Source organism: Leopardus geoffroyi, chromosome C1 (genome assembly GCF_018350155.1).
Source record: "Leopardus geoffroyi isolate Oge1 chromosome C1, O.geoffroyi_Oge1_pat1.0, whole genome shotgun sequence".
Lineage (NCBI taxonomy): Eukaryota > Metazoa > Chordata > Mammalia > Carnivora > Felidae > Leopardus > Leopardus geoffroyi.
Window position 1 is genome coordinate 46,413,582 of NC_059328.1, and position 27,416 is coordinate 46,440,997.

The following is a 27,416-nucleotide window of genomic DNA, read 5'->3' on the forward strand; positions in this document are numbered from 1 at the left end:
GAAAGGGAGTCCCAGAGAGCAAGGAGATGAGCCATACCCAAGGTCACAGTGCATATTTAGGCTCTGCAACTTTGAGACCAGGGGCTCAAATATCCCTTCAGAAGCCCAAATTAGGGCTGAGGACCCTTCAGTCACAGGGCCGGTCTGCATGATGACAACCTTCAACACAGTCTGACTTCCCCCACTGGAGAGCAAAGAGAGATCACTTACTTACCAGAGGCCCTAACTACACCCGTGAAGGGGAGAAATACCAACACCAGGAACTGGAAAGAACATGGGCCTTACCACTGTGCCATGCTGGGGTCAGTTCCCAGCTCTGCAATTGGTTTGATATTGGCCTTGTGCAAGTCCCTGAACTTCCCTGTGCCTCAGTTTTCTCATCCTGGTTAATGAGAACAACGATACTCTTTTAGGTGAGCTCTTAGGGGACTGAAAGAAAGGAGACCGATCATGCACATGCAGGTAGCACAGAAAATGTCACCTCTTCACCTCCTTAAAGACTAAAATTGATAAAAGGATCCATTAAGGGAAAGATATTACATTTCTGAGTTTACCAAATCTGCTCAAAAACATTGATGGTCTCATTTTCCAGGGTAACAGGGACATCCTTTCTTCCCTGTCATGAATTATGCCCTGTCAGAATTATCTTACAGAGACAGCTTCCTCACAGTACCAGTTTCTAAAAATATGTTGGTTTTGAGCTATAAATTGATTCTTTATTGTGATAAATTAAAGTCCAATATTATCCAACAAGACACTAAACATACAGAGAGCCAATTTTTCCCCTTAGATGTTCAGTCTCTTTGATATGAAAATGGATCTGGGGCTGCTGTCAGGCACGTGGGAGCCTGAACACTGAAGCGAAGGAGCAGAGAACGTGGAGACGGTATACACGGGACAGACCGTGAGAGAAAAGAAAGGCAAAGGAAGGAGGCAGAGGGAAGAAAGAGGACATTTCCTACTTCCTGTTTTGTGAGTGTCAGAGAGTGACCCCGGTGAGCCCTGAGGGATGCTCGATCCCAGGTGCCCTGCCTACGATTTGCTGGAAGGTGCCAGGCATCACTTCTCTTCGCATTCTAGGTTTCTTCACTTGTAAATGAGTCGGTTAGTCAATGTACAAGGGACCTTCCACCCATGACATCCCAGGATTGGGTTAACTCTGAACCATGTACATTGGTCTTTCTGTACTCACTGTCTGCATGGTAAAAGGAGCATCTTTAGTATGTAGCATCTTTGTCTCCACAATCTGGCCCAGGTGATCAGCATTTCATTATAAGCTGACTTATCAATTATCACCTTGTTCCTTCTTTCCCTTTTGTTCTACTCCTCCCTGATTGCCTTCCCTCCTTCCTTCAGTGTCCCACTAGCATTTCTGTCACATGCCAGGGCTTATTGGAGACCCTGCAGTTATAACAACGGATGAGACAAGGTGCCTCGTGTCGTGGGTAGTCTGATGGGAGCATGATGGTGTGCTATGACAAGGGTGAGCAGAGGATGCTGTAGGAGCATTACAAAAGGATTTCTTAATTCTGCTAAGAGGATATAAGGAGGTCTGTACCAAAGAAGGGGCAATGCGGGTAATAATATAATATTATTTAACATCTAGAGCTTTGTATGATACCAGGCACTGTCCTGAGTCTTAAGAGATTAAATTAAATCCTCATTTAATCTTGCACCAACCCTAAGATATAGGTACTTTTATCATTCCCATCTTACAGATGAGTGAAAGGGGCACAAGGTCATTAAGAAAAATTGCTTCACGATCACACAACTGGTCAGGAGTAAATCCAAGATAGTCTGGACCTTGAATCCATGTTCTTTCCACTCTGTCCACTCTCTCTGGTGCCTACACCACACTCGCAAGGAGAGTGGGCTATGGATTCAGACAGACCCGCTATGAATCCTGCTCAGAGGATGAAATGCATAAAGCACTTAGTTTAAGGAAGGATTTGGCCCAGAGAAAGGTCTTGATCATTCTAGGTGTTGTGCTGTGCTGCTGTTCGTATCACTGTTGACATTATCGGACCCTGAAAAACCTACTATGTGAAGAAGGGCAAAGGACATTATGAGTGGAGGGGTTGCCTTGAGAAAGTCACGAAAGCTGGGCAGCACGTAGCGTGTGCGGGAAACGGCAAGACGGTACCTCCAGCATTCTGCTCATCCATGGATGATACTCCCAGATCTGCCACATACAGCTGGGCAGCTTCCGGGGGAACAAGGCACAGTACAGTCATCAAAAATGAATATACTTATTATAGCAACAGTTTCCCGGTAACTGGCAATGAGTCTTAAATAAAGGCACCTTTTCCTGAATTACACAACGGCATGTTCAGAACTAAGGGTGGCCCGACAGTCACTGTACCTACTTCTCTGTATATCTAGAGCAGCTTCAGGGACACAGAGTACAGTGAATAATAACTGAGGCTATAATGGGCATGATTCAACCAAAACCCTTTGGTCAGACCTTCCAGGCCTCCCAGTCTAGCCCTTGCTTACCTCGTTGACAGCAATTACACATCCGCAGATCTAGAAAAACTGACATCTCACTCTTCCCCAGGCCTACCCTCTTTCATGACTTTCCTGACACCCAGGCTTAGGAACCACTGCCTATAATTCCCTTGGCCTGGACACTAGTCCTCTAATATCCCCAACTTCAAATCCTGTCCCATTTTTCAAGGGTCAGCCCTTTCTTTCTAAATCATTCCATATATATTTTTCAGAGGGAAGAAATCATTTTTTCCCTTTAAACTCTCATGGTAATTTTCATCTTTGTCTTATTATATTCATTATTCTTGCTTTGAGCTTTTAGTTATTTATACATGTCTTGCCTCCAGGGCCAGAGGTTCCTCAAAGGAAAGGTTTCAGGCTGGTTCATCTCTATCCACCAAGAAGAATTCCCCTTTCACCCAATAAGCACTTGTGGAATGAATGAATGAATGAATGAATGAATGAATGAGTATATGAACCAATGAAAATGGTGGCATGGTCTAGACAGGGGTTCTTAATCTTGTCTGACCAAACACCTTCTTTTTATAATAAACATTTTGTAATTCTTCCTTTATTACCTGCAAACGATGACATAATCTGTCTACACAAAGTTTAAGCACATCAAAATGTCCTAAATTATAACATAAGGAAATGAAAGATGATTTCTAAGAAAAAAAATGTGAATGTCTACATACAAACGCTCAGTTATAACTATAGTAGAAGAATATAATAACACTGCTGTATGTTTACATTTTCTTATAATGAATAAATTTGGGCTTAAGAAGTGTTCAATTCAGTATTGTTGACATTCTTTTTTTGAAATGTGACATTTTTAAGGAAGGGCCAAATAAGTTGAGCTGTAGTGAACATGACAGGTACACCTGAAACTGGGTTATCAGTGCCATGTCGGTAATTCAGACACGAAGAGCATTAAATGGTATGGTTTTCCAAAACGATGAACAACTCTTGATGGGGTTCCAGTGAAACAAAGTACATCTCTCTTGCTGTTTAGTTACATTTCTGGAAAATTCAGTATTTATGGATACGATACAAAAATGCTTTTGCTTTTTTGTAGAGTTAGGTTTTAGATTCATTTAATTATAAATAGGCTTGTTATCTACAGGAATGTATCGTAAGACATTTGCAAGTTGTATAGCACAGGAACACTTTTGTTGTGTGTGACTGGCCTGTCCTCTGTAGAAGGTCTAATGTCCTTGGCTTCTAAAAAATTCCTGCATTACTACCTTCTCCCCCAGAAGTTGTAACCGCATAATGCCTACGTAAAGTGCCAAAACACTCAGTACAGGGAAAGAACCAGTGAAGGGGAGAATCCCTGGAGTAAAAGAAAGAAAACAAGCTCAGGCATTATCAAATGTGAATTTGAATTCAGTTCTAGCTACACATAATGGCCTTGGGCAAGCCACTATCCTACCTGTACCTTAGTAGTCTTATCTGTAAAAGGGGGCAATAAAATCTTCTGGAACTTATGGGTGTCAAATGAGACAGGACACACAAAAGCATGCTGTAAACCATACGGTCCTGCTTACAGGCTAGTTTGTAAGTAGTCTTGTGAGAATTCTGTGTACTGTTCCAGTGGCTCCCAGGGTGACAGGGATGCCCCACAGACTCCCAGGTCACAGCATCTTATTCTACAGCCCCTTTATCTTCTTCCCGGTCTACCTCCCCAGGACAACGTTCCCCTCCTCTCCCTCAGGTGCTCTCCCCAAACCCTGGCAAAACATCCACTTCAAATTGAAGGAGGATTAGTCCTGATTTTGATGAGATACAAATAAAGTGGCATCTGGTTTTCACTGAAGAAAAAATTATTAAATCAGCCCTAAATTTTAAGCACAACCACTGCATTTAAAACGCCATTTCCCCTATATTATGAGGGACGATATTCAATCCTGGGTCAACTCCACCTCTCCCCTGCTATGCCCTAGTTATCTTTTGTAGATTTGCTGATTTTTTTAAAAATTTTTTTTAACGTTTATTTATTTTTGAGACAGAGAGAGACAGAGAATGAACAGGGGAGGGGCAGAGAGAGAGGGAGACACAGAATCTGAAACAGGCTCCAGGCTCTGAGCTGTCAGCACAGAGCCCGACGCAGGGCTCAAACTCACAGACCGTGAGATCATGACCTGAGCCGAAGTTGGACGCTTAACCAACCAAGCCACCCAGGCGCCCCTGCTGATTCTTAATCACTAAGTCACTTTATTTTGTGTGCAGTATTACTGAGCCCCTACTATGTGGGAGTCATGCTAACTAGGTAGACCACAGTGATGAACAAAAAGATATTGCCTTGTTCATCTGTGGGTTTATACAAGTGCTCAATACTTACTTTCTACAGGGAAGACTGAACACACGTGTCTTTCTCTTTAAGACCTTTGTGCATTTATAAATACTGTTTGGGTTTTTTTGGTCCTAACTTACTCCTCCGCTACCAAGTCAGTGTGTCCTTTCCTGTGAAAAATTCCTAAATATTCTAGGCAAAGCTTGTTCTTAATCTCCCAAGTACCGACTACTGCATTCCCCAATGCGTCTTCGCAATTGTCAGCTCACTTTGTGAGCCTGGCCAAACCAGACTGTGAACACCTCAGGGGCAAGGACCACGTCTCTTTCATCTTTGAATCCCCAGGAAACACAGCATCGAGTGCCACAGCATCCGCTCGTGCCTAACCACAGGCCGGTCACACTGCCAGCATTCCATCCATAAGACTCTTCCAGCGGTAACTGCACTCCCTGGACCTTCCCTCAGGAAAGGTCATCAGAATGAAAATGAATAATGGTGACAATAAAGCAGAGAGAATAGTGGATCGGCTCTAATGTATATAAAAGAATGTCATTTATAAAATTTGATATTGCTACAGTCTGAATGTTCGTGTCCCCTCCCCCAAACTCATGTGTTGAAATTCTAACCCTCAATGTGATGGTGTTAGGAGGTAGGACCTTTGGGAGGTGATTAGGCCATGGGAGTGGAGCCTTCATGAACGATATCAGTGTCCTGATAATAGAGGCTCTAGAAAGCATCCTGACCTCTTCCACCACGTAAGGACATGCAGCGAAAAGGCCCCATCTCTGAGGAAATGGGCTCTCCCCAGACGCTGAATTTTGTTGGGGCCGTCATATTGGGCTCCCAGCCTCCAGAACCATGCAAAATAAATGTTTGCTATTTACAAGCCACCTCCTTTATGGTATTTTTGTTCTAGCAGCCCAGACAAAGGCAGGTATGCTATCATTCGTGCTATCTTACCGGCATCAAGGATTCTGGACCAGACCACCTGGGTTTGAATATCAGCTCTGCTACTTATTTACTGTGTGGCTGAATTTGGATCTCAGTTTTCTCAACTGGAAAATGGCGATAATAAGGGCACCTACTTCACAGAATTACCTGACACGCGTAACAGTGCCGAGTGTTGGCTAAATCAAATGAACAAGCAAAATTCGCACGTGGTTATGGCAACACGATGTTACATCACCTTGAAAAGCTGATGCAGATGACCGCCCTCTCTTTTGAGAAACAGATGTACTGTCGGGGTCCTGCAATATTTATGATTTTTTTATGGCATAACATTATAATAATTCTATGGAATAAAACTAGGGGATCTCTATGGAATCAGGAGAGAGAGTCCATGAGTTTCTCTGGAAAGAAAGATCTGCGGTGGGAAGGTTTGTTCAGAGTCCACAGCCAAGTCAGAGACACTCCCCAAATCTGTTTCGTTATCTGTGAAATGGAGGTGACATCGCTCCTGCCTTCGTATTCACTGGTCTGATTTGAGAGCCTAGTAATGCTGACATGAAACCACTTCTACTCCTGATTTGCTACCCTTTCTACTGTTACCAATAACAATGAGTTTATACACGGCGTTTCCTGCGTTCTCACTGATCCTCTGACACATTATCAATACCTAGAGATCTGAAAATATGAACAGCTTTTCAATATTGATTTATTCCCTGCAACGTGCTAATAATAAAACAGAACATACTCATACACGGATTGGGATCAAGGACCCTTTGAAATTCAAGACAAGGTGTAAATTGCCGAAAGGGTCTCTTTAATTGGGATCAAAACATTTTTGACAGCTTTTGGATTTTAAAATTCTAGCTATTGTCACGTTCTGCAAATGTTTCTTTTTTTGGTTTGAAAAAAAAAAATGCCGTCAGCTTGAGCAGGAATACTTTAGATATGATAAACAACGAAAATTTGTCATTCCAAATGACAAAAACCCAGTTTTCCGTTTCGTTGACATGTAGGACAAAATACTTCATTTAAACTCTTATCCTGCACAATTCAGTTGGTCCCATGCTGGGCAGCAACAGAGGTTTAGTAAACTGTTCCTGCTCATATCTCCAACGGACTTTGAAAAACCTCCATTTATCTGAAGATAAATTACATCAACACGGATGACTTTAAGGAAGAAACAGAATTTTTTTTTTCCTTTTTTCTTTTTTTTCTGAGAGAAGAGAAAAAGCAAGTGCCAGCGGGGAGAGGAGCAGAGGGAGGGGGGAGGGGAGAGGGGGAGAGAATGAGAATGAGAATCTTAATCAGGCTCCACACTGAACATGGGCTACGGGCCCAAGGGCTTGATCTCAGGACCCTGGGATCATGACCTGAGCTGAAATCAAGAGTCAGAAGCTCAACTGACTGAGCCACCCAAGCGCCCCAAGAAACAGAATTTTGAAACTAGTCTCAGGATTCAACTTAGATGGGACTCTGTTCAATGGTTCATCCTCTGCTTGACAATTTCTCCATCTTATGGTTGTTGCTTGAATACCCCCTAAGTGATGGTGAACTCACCGTCTGGACCACCAGCACAGAAGGTGGTCCATCTAACTGACTGGTAGAAAACTCTTCTTTCCCAGAAATCAAAATTGCTTCATTGAAACTTCTATAGATCTTGGTTCTATTCATTGGGTCACACAAAACAAGTCAGCTCCTTCTTCTATGACACAGCTCTTTAGAGAGATGAGCACTATTAATATGGGGTGTCCTGATCCCTACTGTCTGTGCTTCAGGCTTTAACATGTTCAGTCCTTTCTACTTGTTTTCCCTAGACTTGTGTGGAGGTTTATTAACAAGTTTGAAGAAGCCAGAGGCTATAGGAGCCTAATGTGAATCAAACAGGACTGGAGTGAAGTAAGCCAGACAGAAAACATTTAGCTCTGCCTTCCCCCTGATTTTCCAACAGGGATCTGACATTTTTCCACAAAGTCAAATGGCTTTGAGCTGAAATGATGATTTCACTGAACATACTCACATAAGGATTGGGATCCAGCTGAAGAATCAAAAATAGCATTACAGAGTTTGGTGATCTCTTTCTTTGGGGCCAGTTTAGCCACCCTTGACTGAGGATTTAGATCTAGGTCAAGAATATAAACTACCTCTCCTCACTAGTTAAAATTTGGTGATTGGGATGTTAATGATCTGGGCACAGCTTATGTGATGGTGGGTGACATGATGGAACAGCAATGCCCTAAAATATGGCCCCTGGACGAGATGAATTATCTGATACTCTGCCTCACTCCTGCCCTTTTGGTTATACCAGCTGTCATGGTAGCAGGCAGACGGGATACTGGGAAAAGACTAGAGATGATGACGTACTATTAGGACATATAAATCTCTCGGTCAGGCTTGCCTCACATGACTTGTCTCCCTCCAATAAAGATGCCAAGGGATCAATGACATCTTACAAGTTTCTACAAGCCTGTAGCTCTCTGACTCTTGTGTGTCACCCGGGATCCCATGAGGCTACACCTGTGTTGAGAAGTCTTCGCTCAACATATTTTCTAGTCCTCCAATTGTCTTAGCTGCCCTCTGTCCGGCTTACTTCACTCCACACTTGCCTGCACTCCTTGATTTGCCTATGTCCTTTTTCAAGTGTGAAGTTCAAACCTGAGCACAGGTCTCCAAACTATAGTCTACCCAGGAGAAGGAAAAGCTTCCCTGGTTACAGAAGTCATACTCTTATTAAGGCAGGAGAGGCTTTCATTAGGTTCTTAATCTTGCTGCATTCAAGCTCCTTTACTACCTGTGCTTGTGCCCTCATTCTAAACTCCCTTCTCTCAAGGCACCCCCCCAGGTAAGCCCACCTTTCTCTTTAATACAGAGGTCAACTGCCCTGATATTGACTGGGGCCAACAGGAGGCTAAATCCCACTTCTGCCTCCTATAGGCTGGGTAACTTGGGAAAGTCACTTATTCTGAGAGATAACAGGTATAGAGGCTAAGTGAAAAGACTCATGCGCCAGACTAATTGAGGTCTAATCTTGTCTCCTCCAACACTTACTGTCAATAAATTACTCAACACTTTTCTCTCCTCTATCTTCAAGTACGAAACAGAGAACAATGGGGACTTCGTGAGGATTAAATGAGTTGTTACCTACCAAGGGCTTACAACAATGCCTGGCACATATTATGTGCTTGGTGAAGTAGCTATTATTATTTTCCCATAATACTGCTGTTAGGGCAAAACTGAATAATGTATGTCAAGTGACTCATATGAGCTTAGTATACAGTAGGCAACCCAAAGAGGGGACTTAGTATCACTAGTGATTTTTTTATACTAAAGATTTGCCATGATAAGCTTTTCTCGGGGTACAGTTCAGTGGCATAAAGTACATTCGCACTGTTGTGCGGCCACCCCAGCCATCCGTCACAAGCACCATTTTCTTCTTCCCAAACTGTTAACTCTGTACTTGCCAAACACTGACTCTTCATCGCGTACCGCCCTCCTTGCAGGCCCTAACAACCACCAATCTCCTTTCTGTCTCTATGAATTTCATTTCTCTAGATATGTCGATATAAGTGGTATCCTTGAGAAAATGCCTACTTTCTGCCTCGATGTTTGGCTTAGAATTCAAGACCCCAAGATAAACGCAACATGACCCTGCTATTAATAAGGCTTAATTCCCTTTGTATAATGTCTTCAAATTTCATTCATATACTGGCAGGTGTGAGAACCTGCTTGCTTCTTCCCTCAGGATAGCATTCCATTGGATGCATGCACCACATTCTATGTCCGTTCATCTGCTCATGGACACTGGGGTGGCTTCTTCCTTTTGGCTGCTGTGAATGATGCTGCTATGAACATGGGTGTACAAATATCTGTCCTACTGCGAATTATTCAGAATAACTTGTCTTCAAAACCCATTTTTACTGTTGAATTATCCTCCTCCCACACTATGGCATCCTAATAGGAGTCAGGACGAAGGGGAGGAAAGGATAACGCAAAATGACTCAGGCAAAGTAACGTGGCTGGTCGAATTTGGTTTATACAACACTTGAAAATGAACGAGTGAAATGCAAAGGAGGTGATCTATGTAAAGGTGTTTCATAAGCTGTAGAGTGCTGAATGAATAAAAGGAAAAAACCACGTCACTTAGACTCTTGCCCTCTGGACAAAACAGATCCTAGAACATTTTTGTTTTTCTCTTACCGCCAATGAACAAGGACAACCAACATCAGGGAAGCCCTGGGGATGAATGTGGGAGCTGACTGCTGCTGGGGGCTGACGGAAACACACACGGCCTCTTTGGTAGGTTCAACAGACCTATCAGCCCTTACATTTCCTGGTCACGCAGTGACAGATTTGTCTAAGACTGAGAACTCGTTCATTCTTTTTGATTACAGCAATTGCAGAGTGGCACAGGTTACACTCGGGAGAGTCTGGATGCTTAGACCAAGTCAAAAGACGCTCACGGGTCTCCCTCTAGGATGCATGTCATTAACGTTGCCAACAACACACAGAAACTTAACGTAAACTGTCACATTACCCACCACTCTTCAAAGCCCATCAATCTCCCATTAGATTACCAGGACTGTGTGACACTTTTATCGCAATCACACCGTAAGAAACATTGTGCAGTCACACTGAGGCCAAGTCAGGGAAGAGCCTCCCTTTGATGGACGATCACAGTTGATCAAGTTTGTCAGTCGCTTTATGTGTTTTTATGCTTGTTTGATATTCTTGCCCACCGAGTAGAGGCTTTTAAGGGCACATCTGTCAATGGATTCAATTTTGCAATGCCACGTGATTCTTTTACTTACCCCTGTCTTCTCATCAAAGATTTTGATACCTCCAAAGGAGATGGTTAAAAAGATTTTCTGTTTGTGTTCTCCTTTGGAACGTGCGCCAGCAACAACGCCCTGGTGAAAGGAAGGACATGGTTTTTACTTGAGTGTTTTCATTTGAAGATTCCCTCTGGTCCCAAAGGCATGTCAGATACCATCAACTGATGCCACCGATCATGCACGCTCCTCTCCCTTTGCCCCTTCCATGCTTCCCTGCCCAACGTGCTTGCCCTTTCTTGATGTTTTATGGTAATACTTACCCTAACATGATATCTAACATTGGATAAACACATACCTGAACACCGCTTCACTTCACTACCCACGATTTATAGGATGCCTGCTTTATGCCTGGATATATTTGGCTCAGAATTCAAAACCCCAAGATAAACACAATATGATCCTGCTATTAATAATATTTTGCTGGGCTTCATATTGGATATGGTTTTAATCTTTTAATTTATTTTTCTTAATGTTTATTTATTTTTGAGAGAGACAGAACACAAGCTGAGGAAGGGCAAAGAGAGCAGGAGACACAGAATCCATAGCAGGTTTCAGGCTCTGAGCTATCAGCAGAGAGCCCGAAGCGGTGCTTGAATTCACCAACCTCGAGATCATGACCTGAGCTGAAGTCGGACGTTTAACCGACTGAGCCACCCAGGTGCCCCTGGTTTTAATCTTTTAAATAAAGATGAGTCACAGAATATATTCTTAAATGTGATTTTATTTTTTTTTTTTTACTTCTGGGAAAAGTTTTCATAGGAAACAATTTTAGAGATTAGAAAGAAAATACAAGAAAATAAAATCCATTGCCAGACTGCACGTCTCATTTTTGTTTAGAAAAATATGATCATCATAGTTATGTGCTTATGGTTTGCCATTTTAACAACACACATTTTCTTTTTCCTCTACCCTTTTTGGTAGGAAAGAACTGCCAAATGCATTCCATTTATCAATACACCTGTTTTCCCACTTTTCCAAACTTTTGTATGTATATGGGTCAACAAGAAGGTAAATACCACAAAAGGCAGGAGGTTACTCTGCTCACTGCACTATCCCTGATGCCCAGGATAGTCCCTGGAGGGAAAAGGCACGCCGTAAATTACTGTGAGATGAATGTGCTATCCAGAGTTCTCCCAAAGTGGGTAAGACGCAAGTTAAGAGTGAAGACACTTGCTTTTTAAACTAGCTTCTGTGGTGGCCAGTGACAGGTAAACAGGGGCTTCATATTAGGGTACAGCTTAGAGGGTAAGTACATTTCAAGGGATTTACACTCGGGGTGGGGGAGTTCCTAGCCCTGCATTAGGTGTTTTGAAGCTTCGAGCCCCTTCATCACTATTAGCTTGCACTGATTGTAAGTTAAGGCCAACTATCAGCAGTTCTAGTTCTGGGTTTTTAGGAGTAGAAAAGTCTAAATAATAATGATTTCATGTTTCCAGGAGGTAAAGGTCGTTTGTGCTGCAGTCAGAACAGCACGTCCAGAACCTCAGTGAGGGAACCTGTGGTGTTAGTAACAAGGGTGACCATGAGGCACGGCAACCAGGGGTCCCCTTGAGGCTGCTCAGTTATCCTCAGTGTGGGTACTGGAAATATTCTGTGCCATCTGAATATCTGGGTTATGCTTCTGGCTTTCTGCGATCTTGGACAAAGTACTTAATTCTCACTTCTACTTCCTCAAGTGTAAACGTTATCCTTGCATGGTTGAGAGAATTGAAAATTCGTGACAAGTATGTAGCACGGTGCTTGGAATAATGCAGGGAGGTCATGAAAATTTACTTCTTTTTGTAAATGGATGACTGTCCCTCACACTCTGTGGTCCAGTTCCTGTTTGGGGACCTACTAGTAGGAAATTCACCCCCCCCCCCCTCACCGAGTCACCTACTTGTTCTCGAGCACCACGTACACACTTGCAGACGTATAGAATGTAAGAGCTGGAGAAAATCTTAACGTTTCCAGCTGAAAGATGAGGAAAATGATGGCTGGGAGGCAGGGATGGGCAGTGCTGGGGTGGTATAGGGGGCGGGCAGAGAGCTGGGACTACAACTCAGCTCTCCAGACTAGACTCCTGGTACGGGGAGCATTTGTTCCTCTATGTGGTGTCTTCTTTCTAGCAAGCCACAATCTCTCGCTGTAACCCACCCCAGCGTTGCTCCTTCAGCCCCTCCGGGCTGCAGCACATTGACCCAAGATCCCTCCGTCAATGCCTGCCCTTGAAATAGTTAAAGGGAGGGACTCACCCCCAAAGCCAAGGCCTCTGTTTCTATAACTGCCCTGCCTAGTTAGAGGTTTCTAGAGTGCTCAGTGTGCAGCTTGCTTTCCTGTGAATTCACTGAGGGATGATTTTAAGGAACGTGGGGGGATTAGCCAAAGTACATTTTTTTTAAAGTTTATTTATTTTGAGACAGAAAGAGAGAGGGAGAGAGAATGAGCAGAGGAGGGGCAGGGTGAGAAGGAGAGAGAGAATCCCAAGCAAGCTCCATGCTGTCAGCACAGAGCCCGATGCAGGGATTGAATGCACAAACCGTGATGAGATCATGACCTGAGCTGATATCAGGACTCAGACACTTAACTGACTGATCCACCCAGGCACCCCCAAAGTATGTTTTTGTAGCCCCAGTGGTAATTCTTATTTCTAATGCCACCCTATCAGAGACACCGTCTCTGAGCTCTGCCCCCTTTGCCAAACTGCATCTAACTCTTTCTCCTTGCTTTGCTCTTCCTCATTGGCCCTTACCGCCATTGACATATTTTTTCATTTGTACCTTTGCCTGATAGAACAAAAGCTCATTTGTGCATGGAACTCTGTTTTATTCATCCTTTGTGCCTTGTATGGAGAATGGAGCCCGGCATCAAGCAGGCACTCAAAAGGAGAAGTGACCCTTACTCGGGAAGTGGGCAAGCCAAATTTGGAACCTAGGAAAACTTCACTTTGAATGCTGTGTTCTTGCCTGGCTTTGGAATAAACTAACTTACACTTCCACCCCTCTGCAGCTGAACCTCCAACCTCAGATATCCAGACACACACAAAAGAAAAACAATAAATCGTAAATGGAAGGACTGGAAGGACACCATCAGAGGTGGGGAGGGGAGAGCCCTTCCTTCTTGGCTAACTCCTCTTAGGTGAGAACATCACAGCCCATGGTGGAGAGAGGGTAGCACCTTTGATCAAGAGGAATAGCTTCAATGTTTCCATCTCCAAAATATTCCTATTTAATAGTCCTTAGCTCTCAGAACTACTGTGACATCCAATAGCAATAATTCCTGGCACACAGTAGTGACTATATCATGCCCCCCCCCCCCCCCCCCCCGCTTTGCTTCCTGGTTCCTCACAGCCATCAAAGAACTCCCTAGTAGAACAGAGCTGTAGATTAAAAAAAAAAGGATGGAAAGAGCAAACACACATGTTCCGGAAGCATTTATGCTTGGGGCTGCTGGTGGTAGCTTTACATGACAAATGAAGGAGGGAAGGACTATCCACGCAGTGCTGTCTATGGGGAAATAAAGCTACGATTTTATCAAGCATGTTTTTCCTGTGAGACAGGACCCTGAGTCAAGCTCTGAAAAACCGCACTAAGTCCAAGCAAGTTTGCCAGCAGAGAGCACGCCTCAGGGTCTCATCTCCCGACAAGATTATTCATTGGTGGTATGCAGAACCAGCAGAGATCAGGGAGACAGCTCGGACTGGGGGGTCAGAAGATGTGGAAGCAGGTGCCGTCTGGGGCACTGTGCCTCCCATTAGCCACCGGACTTAATAAGTTGCTGTTGGAAATCTGGAAAATATAGTCAAGCATTTTCTTGGGTACCTACCGTATGTGCTACAAGTTCTCTTACACATCATCTCATTTAGCATATACCATAATCCTGGGAAGTAAAAATTACCTCTCTTATTTTACGTATAAGGAAACATAAGGCCGGGGAGGGGGGGGCTCAAGTGATTGCCTTAAACCTCAAGGAACTAGTAAGACAGAGAAAATTCAAACAGTGATCTGTCAGATTCCAGTGTTGGGGTTCCTTCTGTTAATAATCTTTTCAAAGAGCTTTTTTGGAAAACACACACACACACAAAAAGACTACACAACAAAGCACAGATAGGTCAAAAGTGTTCTGCAAGCAACCAGGTGCAGCCACCAGCTCCCAGACTCAATAGTGAAGGGGAACTTCACGTGAAAATAATCACATTTCTTAACTCATGAGGGTGTTAAGATATTGAAAAATAATTTTGCACATACAGCACTTAGCACGGTGCTAAGCATGTAGGGAAAGCTCAGTAAATAATTATTACTGGCACGGCTCTTGCTATTATGAAGCAATAGCATGTGCTAAGGCACCGTGTGACGTGACGACACTGGCATCCCTAAGGGAGTCACGCACAGGTAGCATCTCCATGAAGGAATTCACACACAAAGCGTCAGGCATGCCAGGCAGGATTAACTGCCCTGTCCAGCTCCAGGGTTGCTGTGGGGATAAGATAAGGTGAAGCACAGGAAGGGGCTCTGAGAAACCTCACCCAGCGTGGCGCCTGCATGTAATGGGATGGCTGTGATCTCAACGCATCCTGGAAAGCAGGGAGGAAAATGCAACGGACCTTGGGCACGAATGGCTGAAAACCTGGGATGCTATTTCAGAAAATTCCATGACTTAAAAGAGCTGGTCTCCAATCTCGGCCTTCCCGGTTATCAGTTATACAAGCCTTGGAAACAATCACCTTAAGTCTCATTTTTCCCAGTGAAGGGGGAGAGGGGTGGCGGGTAGAATTTAAGTATTTTCCTCTGTTCTGCTCTGTGCCCAGAGCCTGGCTCCTATGGACTACATTCCCTGGTCCTCTGGGCTTCCTGAAACTCTGGCTCCAGCTGGGTTCCACCAATGCAAGACGGGCAGGAGATCAGAGTCTGGATGGAGACAGAGGCCAGGGTATTCCATCCCGCATCCTTTCCTTCCTTGTGCTACATCTCTGGCAGTGACTATACTTTTGCTTGGTGGGGGAGGGGATTTCCCCTTCCATCCTGCTCTCCCTGGGCTTCAGCAGATATATTTCTTCCTAGTATGGAAACAGCTTTGTGCGGTGGCAGGTTTCTGGGAGCTTCACCATCCCTTGTTACCTTACTTAACCTTACCTACCCTTTGTAAGTACCTCTTGCATTAAGTGTCCTCATCTGACCTAGCCAGGGTGGGCTCTGCTTCTTATTAGGACCTCAAGTGACATGTTTAGAGCTCTGTAATTAGCCCTGTAGACAGTGCTTCTGGGAGACTGCATTCCCTTCCAGAGTTTCGACCACCACCGTTTTGCCCGACGTCTCTGAAAGTTGACTACTTTGTAAACCAATAATGTGTGGGTAGTTACTTACTGGTACGGGCTTAAAGTCTCATTGGGGAACCAAGGTAAATTAACTGCAGATACAAAACAGAGTATAATTAAGCACTAAACGATGTCTTATAAAATACGGGGCATCCAGAGATCTAGGTTGAATTCTGGCCTTAACACAGATTAAATGAAGGTTCTGGGGCAAATCCCTTCATATCTATGAACCTCAGATTTCTTATGTGTAAAACAAAGAGACTAATATCTACCTCACAAGATCAAAAGAGAGAATATACGGGGAAATGCTTTTGTTGACTCTAAATTAAAACAGGATGATGGTGGTGTTTTGCTGGAGAACCGGTGATGGCCTACTCAGAGTCGAAATTTGAATTCCCCCTAAAATCTTTATAAGAGAAAACTCCCTAAAGCAAGAAAACAGCACCAGCCTCAAAGAGTCTAGCAAAGGAAAAAAGACTCCCCCATATTGCCTAATGAGAACAAGCGGGTCCTTTTGCAAGGCTAACAGGCATTTTGTACTTCTCTGCCTCTTTTTTCCTGGGCAGTTGGCCAAATGGAGAATCGATCATTTATGTTTCTGTTTCTTAAAGAAAAACCACTGGGAGCAGAAACGTCAGCATTCTTCGTGGCAACTTGCAAACAATGAAACACAATTGTCTAGGAACCAAGAACTCCTCAATAAGTTCAGCGCATCTGACAGGAGCCTGTTATGGCAGGACAAATTCTCAGGGCTTTGGGGACCTCGCAGTTATAAGGGGTGACAGATGGGGCACTTCCATGCAGGTAACACACGCACATGCACCAGGTCAGCAGCCATCTCCAGGCCTGGTCCAGCTAGCTTGGCCCAACATTAATCCACACAGAGAACCTTCAGGGAGCACAGGCAGACTCCTGCTCAAAGCCACTTAGACCTCAGTGCTTCCATGAAGGTAGCTGGCCAGCGAGGCTCTCTGTGACCGATGCCTGGTGAACGGCTATCTACCAGGATGCTGGGAGAAGCAGCATCGGCTCCTCAGCAGACTTACTTGTGGCTCTGGGTGAGAACCAGGTCACTGGAGATTTTCGTCCTGTCCTTTAATTACCATTTGTCAGAAGCAGATCTCCATTTGTCAGTAAGGGGGGACTTAGCAAAAATGACGATCCTGGCCTTCATCCCTACCACTGACTAGGGTCTCCCTGGTAAGGAAGGCAGGGCTCTATCGGGCATGAGTCTGGAGAGAAGCTGAGGACTCCGGGCTCAGTCGTTTCTGCACTCTCTCTGTAATCTGCCTGCTGGTAGAGGGGTGGCACTCTAGTGTGACTGCACGTATGAGTCTCAAGGCCTGCTCTAGTGCAGCATGGGGGTTGGTGGGAACAGGAAGGACTACAGTTATCCAAATGCTCCACACACTAAGTGGAACAGTTCATCTCTTTCAAGGAAGTCCACTGTAGCCACGAATCCATGCCACATCTGCCATTCGAGGCATTTATCACTCATAAGGCTGCAATTTAGAATTCCTCCTGTCAGACTGCCTGTTTTTTTTTTTTTTTTAATATTTATTTATTTAAAGGTGGGGTGGTGGTAGAGAGAGGGGTTGAGAAAGAATCCCAAGCAGGCTCCACACTGACAGCCTGGACCCGGATGTGGAGCTCCATCCCGTGAACCCGGAGATCATGACCTGGGCAGCAAACAAGAGTCAGATGCTCAACCCACTGAGTCACCCACGTGCTCCCTCCTGTCAGACTTCTTTGTCTACTTATCAACCAGATTTAAGCTAAGCAAAAGAAGAGAGCTCATTATTGGACTGCCCTAACAATCTCATAATGTTGCTTAATTATGAAGAAAAAAAGAAAGAAAAAAGAAAACATAAACATTAACCTTTCCCAAGGTGAGCATCTATGAAATCATGATTTGAGTATCTTTTTCTAGGATACCTTATAATAGATATGTAACTATTAAAATAAAGCTTGCTTATGTAACAGCTAGAGAAGAAACTGGTACATATTTTAGAAAATTAAGATTTTTAAAAAGGATGATTCCTACAGCCATACTACAGGGGCACTTAGCATCTGTTATACATCTTAAACTGCAGAGAAAAATTGTATAACATAAATAAAAATAATAGCTCTGATTTGTTAAGCAAATAGGAAAGAAAAGGCAATGGAGAGGGTGTTTTACAGATACTGCCCTAGTTTGTACTTTGAGGCACTTGGCCAATCTTGTATATTATTTTTCTTTTCTTCCTTCTTTCTTACACTTAAAAAAATGTATATGTGTGTGTGTGTATGTGTGTGTGTGTGTGTGTGTGTGTGTGTATAAAGTTATGTCCTGAGGAACTATTTGAAGATATTTAAAAAATTATCATAATATAATATTAGATGAGAAAAAAAATGTAAGACTATATAAATAGTAATTCCAATTGTATTACGTGTTTATAATTCATATAATATACATGAAAGTACAAAGACAGATTGTAAGTTGCACACTGATTTTCTTTGTGTGGTGGAATTATAGATGTTTTCAATTTTTCTCTTTATACTTGTCTGTATTTTCAAAATATTTTACAATAAACATTTGTGAATTCTACAATCAGGAAAATACTTAAATTACGTGTACAAGATGCATCAAGTATCTTGCAGACTTCCTGCTAAATCATTTGTTTTTCAAATATTGTAAATCACTTTTTAAAAGAATGAAACATAGACTGTATGAAGACCAGAACATGGGAACAAAAAATGCTTTTTTATATGTTTTAAAGGTCATTTAATCACATAATTTTCTTATTTTGTGTATTTTTCCCCAATTTCTTTCTTAGATTTCACAATAAAAAAGCCTTCTTTAAAGCATTTATAATCAGAAACCTGTCTATGATATCTCAAAATCTCCAAATCTTATTACATATTACTTTAAAAAATATGTTTCTTTTATGGGGTGTTTGGCAACATTAATAGAAATTATAAGAATGAGTAAAATTAGCTTTTATCTTAACAGAACATCTTTTACCTATTTATCATACAGTAAAATATTTAAAATGTATTCAAAAATAACAAAGGGTTTAAGATTCATAAAATCTGAGGGACTATAAAATTTGACAATTTAACTTTTATTTTTGCAGGCATTGCACGATGAAGATAAAATTGAATAAAAGGTGATATGCTCAGAAATTACAAAACTGGGCACAGCAAAGAATTGCCAGCAGTCACTCCATAATGATTAAAATCTCTTCCCAATGAATACATGCAGTGATTCATCAGTGAAACAAGTAGTTTACTAATAAATGAATAAGTAAAAAGTTTTACCATAATGATCATAATCACCCCTTCCCTCAGTCCTGTTAAACCCGTAATATTGGAAGTAAACTGTGTGGTACCTTGAGTTTCATCATGGAATCTTGACATAACTTGTCTCCCCGAGCTGCAGAAACCTCATCAATCCCGATCAGTTTGGCCTTGTACCGGACCCCTTCACCTTTAAACCTCTTTATCAAAGTGGCTTCACTGCGATCCTGACCTGAGAACAGAGAAAAGCATGATTCAGGCATGTAAGTATTCAGGTCCCACTGTCTTTAAATATCCACAGGGCCAAGATTCGGTCTCTGGTTTCACTTCTGTTCTGAGAAAGTCAAATCACTGGACCAAGTAGAAAAGAATGGTAGTTCTCCTGGATGCAAAGTCTGGCTCTATCATTTTAAATCCAGAGGCAAATTACTTCTCTCTGAGCCTCCGTTTTCTCAGGCAAGAGGGAAAAAAAAAAAAAAAAAAAAGAGTTACAAATAACCAACCCCAGTGGGGCATTAAGATAATTAAATCAGACAACATGTGTAAAGCACCCAGTACTGAGTTTGATACACACTAGGTATTCAACAAATAATAATCACCCACTGAGTTCATGTCTGACATTCTTGTTACAATAGTATTAGCACTGAGCCTCTTTGGCATTTCCAGCATTTAATATGACTTTGGCCAGGGTCCAAGACCCTCTTACACCCAATTCCATGGGCTGTTTTATAGTGAGACTCCAGAGTAATTGCTTTATATCAAGTAATGACCCAGGGACAATTATCAAAAAAATGGTTTTACAATATCTCTTCTGCTAACTCATGTGTGTGTAGAAATTGGCTTCTTGGTATGGTGCGCCTATATCCTGCAACAGCCCTTCTCAATAATTACTAACATAATATTTTGCTAAGACGTGTCAACCAGAAGTTCAAATACATCCATATAAAATAAGGACAGTAAAGTTACTGCTAACTGAGTGCTTCACGGGAGATGTTTTATAAACTTTATCCCCACTCTTCATAAAAACTCAACCATATCCATTTTGTAGACAATGAAGATGAAGGTCATAAAATTCAAGGAGCTTGTGCAAGTTCACATGGTCAGAAAAAAAGATGAATACACCGTAATTAAAATTTCTAATATCATCAAACTTTCATATAACTCATCAGAGTATGGGGCATTGCACATATGGTTCTTAAAACCTGGAGCACCCTAGTCTCCTGATATTCATCTCCTGGAACATCATTAACTTGAACTTCCAATACCTCCTCCATCAAGCCTTCCATCATTGGTCAGAAACTCAGAGCTGAGCACATTAGAGCTAACTCAGCCTACTTCTCTCTATCTATATGATGTGCAAACTAAGGCCTTTCCATAATGTGGGGCTGAGAATTATTTCAGCTGAAAATAGAGGGGGGAAGAAAACAACAGCAATGATTAACCACCGCATAATGCTTTCCTACTGAAAGAAACACAACTTGCATTTCATTCATTGATTCAATCATCCCTTACTGAGCATCTCCTCCGTGCCAGACGCTATAAGTCACTGCAACAAATGTATGAGACTAAGTCTGTGCCCCTATAAGCTCAAGAGTTTGGTGACCGAAAATAAAAAATGCGTAAATGTGCATTGCGCTGGTTGTGTAAGAAGGTACGGCTTTATTTGGCCATCCTCATTTCAAAGTATGGCTTTCTCACTTGAAAGCCAACTAACCTGTCTGCCGAGCTTCAGTTTCCTCATCTGACGGATGTTGGATAAAATATCCACCGTCAGATTCATTGAGAATAGTAACTTAGAGGAGACAGTATGTGCAAAGCATGGATTCACACGGTGAGTGCTCAGAAAATGGCAGCTGTCACCACTATTACCAGCCCAGCGAATGAAGAAGAGAAGACAGAATGCTGAAGGAAGGAGGGCACAAAGGAATGTGTGCAGAACCAGACCCCTAATTTCCAGCTGGTGCTTTTCCCCCCTGTACCCTTGCTGACTCCTCGTATAATAAAGCCTTTGAATTATAGTCCACAAAGCAGATATAACATACGCATAATTAGTCATGATCTGTAACTGACGTAAAAATTAAGGCCCAGGGTTCTGTGAGGGCAGATTGTCAGAGACTAAAGCTAAGAACAAAGAGGACATTTTCCAGGATAAACCCTGTGCAGACACCTACCCAAACAACAGGGCCATGTACGACAAGTTACCTCTCCTTGCATTATCATGGGGTGTCGGGTAGGAGTGGCCTATGGCTTACTCTGTTTCTTGGGAAGGTTTTCTTACTCTACCATGAATACCATCTCAGCCTTTTCAACCCATGATATTATTTCAGTCACTAATCAAATCCCTTTTACTATGAGGGACTTCTCCAAGCTTTACTTATAATAACCATTCCAGGTAGTATTTATCATGTTCTGTACAAAGCACGTTGTATACACCAACTTGTTTAACCTTAGAAGTAACCCTAGAGGTATGTGCTTTTACCCAGGTTTAGTAAATGAGAATCTAAATGAAACATCTAAGAGGCCAAGTAACTTGTCCAAACTTACTCAGTGGGACCTGAATCCAGATATGTCTGATGCCAAAGCCCAGGCTCATGGTTTGCTTGTGTTCTGTGTTTTTGAAGCCTGTTCTCTTAACCACCGTGATTAATTGCTTTTCACTCTACCTTACTTCCCCATCTTTATGTTATACACAAACTCACCTGGTCCAAATCTGTTGACACCCAATACACTGGCATCATTAAAATTCCACTGGAGAGACAGCTTGAAAATGGAACAGGGGCGCCTGGGTGGCTCAGTCGGTTAAGCGTCCGACTTCAGCTCAGGTCACGATCTCGCGGTCCGTGAGATCGAGCCCCGCGTCGGGCTCTGAGCTGATGGCTCGGAGCCTGGAGCCTGCTTCTGATTCTGTGTCTCCCTCTCTCTCTGCCCCTCCCCCGTTCATGCTCTGTCTCTCTCTGTCTCAAAAATAAATAAACGTTAAAAAAAAAAAATGGAACAAATAGCTTCCGGCCTCTACATCATGTCCTGCAAATTGTCCATGAGTCAGATACAAAGACAGCCTTAAGAAACATTTATCAAAGCACAGAGCTCTACCAAGGAGGGCGCTTCATAAGGAGACAGAGCCAGATCAGGTGAACAAGGGCAGAGATTAATAAGAAAATATTAGGCCATTTAGAGGAAAGTAGGGAGCCCAATTTAGATTAGGACCCAGGGCCAAGCTAATTTGTATGAAGGGCACTTATGCAGGAGATAATCCAGTTTCTCATTAAATGCTCCACCATTAAAAGGGTAATTTTTCATGAGCACATCTTGAGCAAGGTCTCAGTTATATTAGTTAAGAAATAAATAACAGATATCAGAGCCATAAGGCTATTCCATCAGAGGCACATACGATTTGAGAGTGCTAGGGAAAGGGTCAGTCTTCACACATCACAAGTCATCGTGCATCCCCAGACTGTTTCGCTGAAAGCACCACTGACCATAGACGTCAGGATGGACAAAAGAAAGGACCTATGTTTAAGCGACATCATCATTGTCACTATCAATTATTGACCATTTACCATACCAGTCGCTGTGCCAAGATTTTACATGCAAACTCTCATTTAACCCTCACACCTGCTCTTTAACTTACAGTCTGTCACCTGCCCTATTTTACAGAAGATAATGTCAATGACCAACACCAACAGCAGAGCCTGAATTTTTTAAATAACAGCTTTATTGAGATATAATTCCCATACCATTCAATTCAATCTCTACAAGAAGGCAACCTCGGCAACCACTCAACTAGTTTCAGCCTACATGGACTTGCCTATTTTGGAAGCAAACTGCATTTCATATAGATGGTAGCATACAATGTGTGGTCCTTTGTAACTAGCTTCTTTCTCTTATCATCACATTTTTAAGGTTCTTCCATGTTACAGCATGTGCCTGTACTTCATGTCTTTTTTGGGAGAGGGGGGGCTGAATAATATTCCATTGCATCAAGATACCACATCAGCTGATGGGCATTTAGGCTGTTTCCATTTGGGGGCTATTATGAACAACGCTGCTATGACACTGGTGTATCAGCTACTGTGTGGGTATAGTTTTCAATTCTTAGTATTATACCACTTCTCTCCTAGGTATAATACTGGGTCATACGGCAACTCTATGTTTAAAGTTTTAAGAAACTATCAAAGTGTTTTCCCAAAGTGGCTGTACCAGTTTACATTCCCACCTGCAAAGTACGAGGGTTTCAGTTTCTCTACCAGATAGTCTTGCCAATATTTGTGTCTTTTTTGCTTTAGCTGTCCTCGTGGGTGTTCAGTGATATCACAGTTTTCCTTTGCATGCTCCTCAGGACTAATGACATCGAGCATCTTTTCTTGTGCTCAGTGTCCTTTTGCAAATCTTATCTGGAGAAATGTCTATTCAAATCTGACACGGTCAAATCCGGTAGCCTGAATTTGAACCTGGGTGTTATGAAAAATCTCATGCTTTTAACCATTAGGCTCTTTGGCCTCGGTTGACCTTACACCATACTCTGTTATAGCCCTTTGACTTTTTACTTTGTGTCACAGCTTTTTGTGTAGATGCCTTATGGAGCCTACAGTAAATTGGCAGCTGTCTTACTAAGTACATCCTAAACACACACACCATGCCTGATCTTCTCAGACCTTATCCCTCTTAATCTAGGGCTACTGGAAATACGCATAGTCATCATTCTATAAATGAAGAAACCAAGACCAGAGAGGTAACTAAAATTACTGCAAGCTGAGCGGGGAATAGAATCTCATCCTGTCCCATTCCAAGACCTGAGATCTTCACTGGGAGGCAATAGGGTTTAATGGCCCAGAACCAGAGCTCTGTATTCAAAGGACTTGCATTCTGGTCCCCGCTCTCCCATCCACTCCCCTAATTGTGATGCGTTGGGCAAGTTCCCTTCCATGTCTGCCACAGTGTCTTTGTCTGTGTAGTGTAAATAATAACCATTGCTCCCCTACTGGGTCATTGGGTAGGTCAAAGAAACGACACATAGACAGCAATGTAGGACAGTGACTGACAGAGCTCAATCAAAACTGACCACTGTTACCTGGGTGATCATACTTCCAGTTTGTCTGGGGCAGTCCTGTATACACCTTTTGTCCTGATGCTATTATTCCTATCGTCCTATTACTCTCAAAATTATCCCAGTTTGGATAACAAATTGTGTGGTCATCCTAACTGTATCATCATCATTTATATATGACACTGCCCTGGGGCATTCTTTGTGCTAGGCAATGTGCTACCTAGGTATGCAGAAAGAGTCTCCTCTCCCATTTGGGGGATGCCACATTTTAGAAGGGGACACATATGGCTTTACAAAATATGACTGTGAATGTCATAGGGAGCTGAGGGGAAGAGAGATCACTTGTTTGGCGGGGAGGGAATTAGGAACAGCGGCAGAGGTAAAATGTCATTCGAGGAAGGCTTGGTGAGAAAGCAGGGTTCATCAAGCAGATAAGTGAGGGAGAAACTTCCAGAAGAGCAAAAAGCATGATGATATTTGGGGGAAAGTGAGTCACTGGGTTAGTCTAGTCTGAATGTTTCTCAGCCCTGGCTACGTTTTAGAATCACCTTGGGAACTTTTTACAGATTCTGGTTAGAATGGTTTTGGGTGAGCCTGGGCCCATTAATGTGCTCGGGAAGCACTGTGCTAGAGCACAGGCCTCGTGTGATGCAGACCAAGGCTGTGGGGGCCTATTCCTGGAAGGCCTGAAGCTTTGGACTCTGTTCTCTAGGCCACAGGAGCGCTTCATGACCCTGTCTGTTCTGAGGATTAGATGTAAATAACACTGGGGCAACATTGGGGGAAGTATAAGGCTCTCACTGATTGATGGATTGACCATGCATTCTTTAATTCACTCAGTCAATATATATTAACTACCTACTATGTGTTCTTTTTTTTTTTTTAAGCTTTTTTATTTATTTTGAGAGAGTGGGGAGGGGCAAAGAGACAGGGGGGACAGAGGCTCCAAAGCAGGCTCTGTGGTGACAGCAGAGAGCCCAATGAGGGGCTCAAACCCTCGAACTGTGAGACTATGACCTGGGCCAAAGTCAGACGCTCATCAGATTAAGCCATCCAGGCGCCACCCCCCACCCCCACTATGTGTTCTAAGGTGCTAGAGATACAGCAGTGAACAAAACATAAATACCCCTGCACTCATGGACATACCACAGACATTTTTAATTCCAATATAATGGAGGATCACCTGTAAAACAACAACAACGACCACCCCCCCAAAATCCCAAATCGCAGATTCCTAACTAGCATCTACCGAGACTCTGAGTCTAGTGGGAGGGACCCAGTAGTTTTTGAGGAAGACCTGTCTCCTGTATCTGGATCAACTCTGTCTGCTGGATCCCTTCTTAGAAACAGAAATTCAGAGTGGTCATACTGCCTAAACTGATACATCTAGGGCAGAGCCAGAGCCAGGATTTAAGAAAAGGTCTGCCTCAGTTCACAGAACCAGGATTTCCAGGGTCATGATTTTTATTTTTAACCACATGTCTCTCTTAGTAAAATATTTTTGAGCCTATAAATAAATTTAAAAAAGAGGTGTATTTCTGTATAATTTACCTACACGTACTATAAACATGTACCACTTATAAACTACATATTAATATTATTAGAGCTCATCAGTCTTAAAATGTTTTAGTTTAGAACCAAATATAAATAGATGTCTCATAATTTCCCACATCCCCAGCAGATTATCTTGCATACCCCGGGGGTGTCTGCATCTCATAATGCTTTCTTCCTAGCATATTTCTCTGAGAAGTAACCATTTGAAAAGTCCTCAGGGAGTCACGGCAAGCCTACAATCATAATAAAACATTTGGGTTTCCAAGAATGGTCCATTTCTAATTTTACAATGGACAACTGGTAACCCTAGGGGGTGATATCCTTCATGGACAGTGGGGGTAGGCAGGGTGCACATCCATTACTCTTAAGCATCTGGAGGCACCCGGGAGACGCCGGAGAGATGCCTCCAGGGTCACCCTCTATTCCCTGCCCCATGCTGCCTCCAAAGAGATCCAGCCCCAATGCCACCTCATCACCACACTACCACCCTTGAAATGTCATTGCCTTCAACCTGCCCACAACAGGTGGCCTCCTCTCCTCCCATCTCATTTCTGCTTAATTTCCAGTCCTACGGGCCAGGCTTCACCATGCCCCTTGCCCATGCTATTTCCTCTTCTCTGACTTGCCTTGTCTACTTGATAAATGTTGCAAGTATACCTTCCAATCAAATACATCGTCTGCTCTGAGGGCTGGCACTTTTTTTTTTTTTTTGAAGAACTCCTCCTTTCCTAACCCCCGTACCCCACTGACTAAAATGAACATCTTTAACGTATCTTATAAGGCACCTCTTGAACCCATCAGCCTCACTTTGGACCCCTTTCTGCCATTTCTCTCACATTCTGGCCTTTATCCAGATCCTCCAACAGACTTGCTCTGTGCAACCTCGTGCTATGCTCTGTGGTTTTGCACCTGCTGTTCTCTGGGCCTGGAAGGCATTTCCCAGCCCTGTCTTTCTTCACCCCCTGCCCCTCCTCTTCCACACCTGAGGTCTCAGCACAGCACCATGTGCCCAGGGGTCCTCTGATCCCAGGGGTCTATCTGCGAGATTCCCTCTGAGAGGCATCTGCAGTATTCTCCTGATAATCCCCTTGCATTCTTGCAACTGATGATCTCATTTGTAATAACCTGTTTAAATCCAGCCTTCTCCTTAGTCTGTAAACTCCAGAAAGTCAGAGACTGAACACAGTGTTCGACTTGTTGACCAAGGTACCAGAGCTCAGCATTTTCCTAACACATAGACACAAATTGTACAATATTCCCTCACAGCATCTGTCACGGCATCTATAGCACCTCATTGACTTTATCTTCATGCCTCCTTCTCTGCACTTGAACTCCATCAGAGCGGGGGCTGGGGCGGATTCATCTGTGGTTTCTGAACCTAGCATGGTACCTGACACAGAGTGGACCCACAGTGCCCAGATCTCCTGAATAATTGAATAAATGAATGAATTTATTTCTTTATTCAAAAGAGGCAAGTAGACTCCTGGAGCCAGAATCACTATGGAGAAGTGTAAGGGGTCACTAAACACCCCTTCCATACAGACCCTATTTCAAAGCTACTCTGTGAGTGTGATGCACTTAGTCTCCAAGGAATAAAATCCCTAATGGGATAACGTAAATGTCACACCCATAGTTATTTTAACTGTTGCCTTTGCTTTGAGCCATTCAGGAAGAGCGTTTCTCAAC

The 27,416-nt window shown here is 43.0% G+C and overlaps 1 protein-coding gene across 22 annotated transcripts in view; it reads right to left on the reverse strand.

Annotated features, from left to right (window-relative positions):
- DAB1 (DAB adaptor protein 1) overlaps positions 1 to 27,416 on the reverse strand; it is a 1,138,859-nt gene that overhangs the window by 128,783 nt on the left and 982,660 nt on the right. For all 22 annotated transcript variants that reach the window (XM_045477573.1, XM_045477565.1, XM_045477561.1 and 19 more), the window contains 2 exons: positions 19,222 to 19,361; positions 10,534 to 10,632 (listed from right to left, as the gene is read on the reverse strand). In XM_045477573.1, coding sequence (XP_045333529.1) covers positions 10,534 to 10,632; positions 19,222 to 19,361 — 239 coding nt within the window. The remainder of the gene's footprint in view (positions 1 to 10,533; positions 10,633 to 19,221; positions 19,362 to 27,416) is intronic.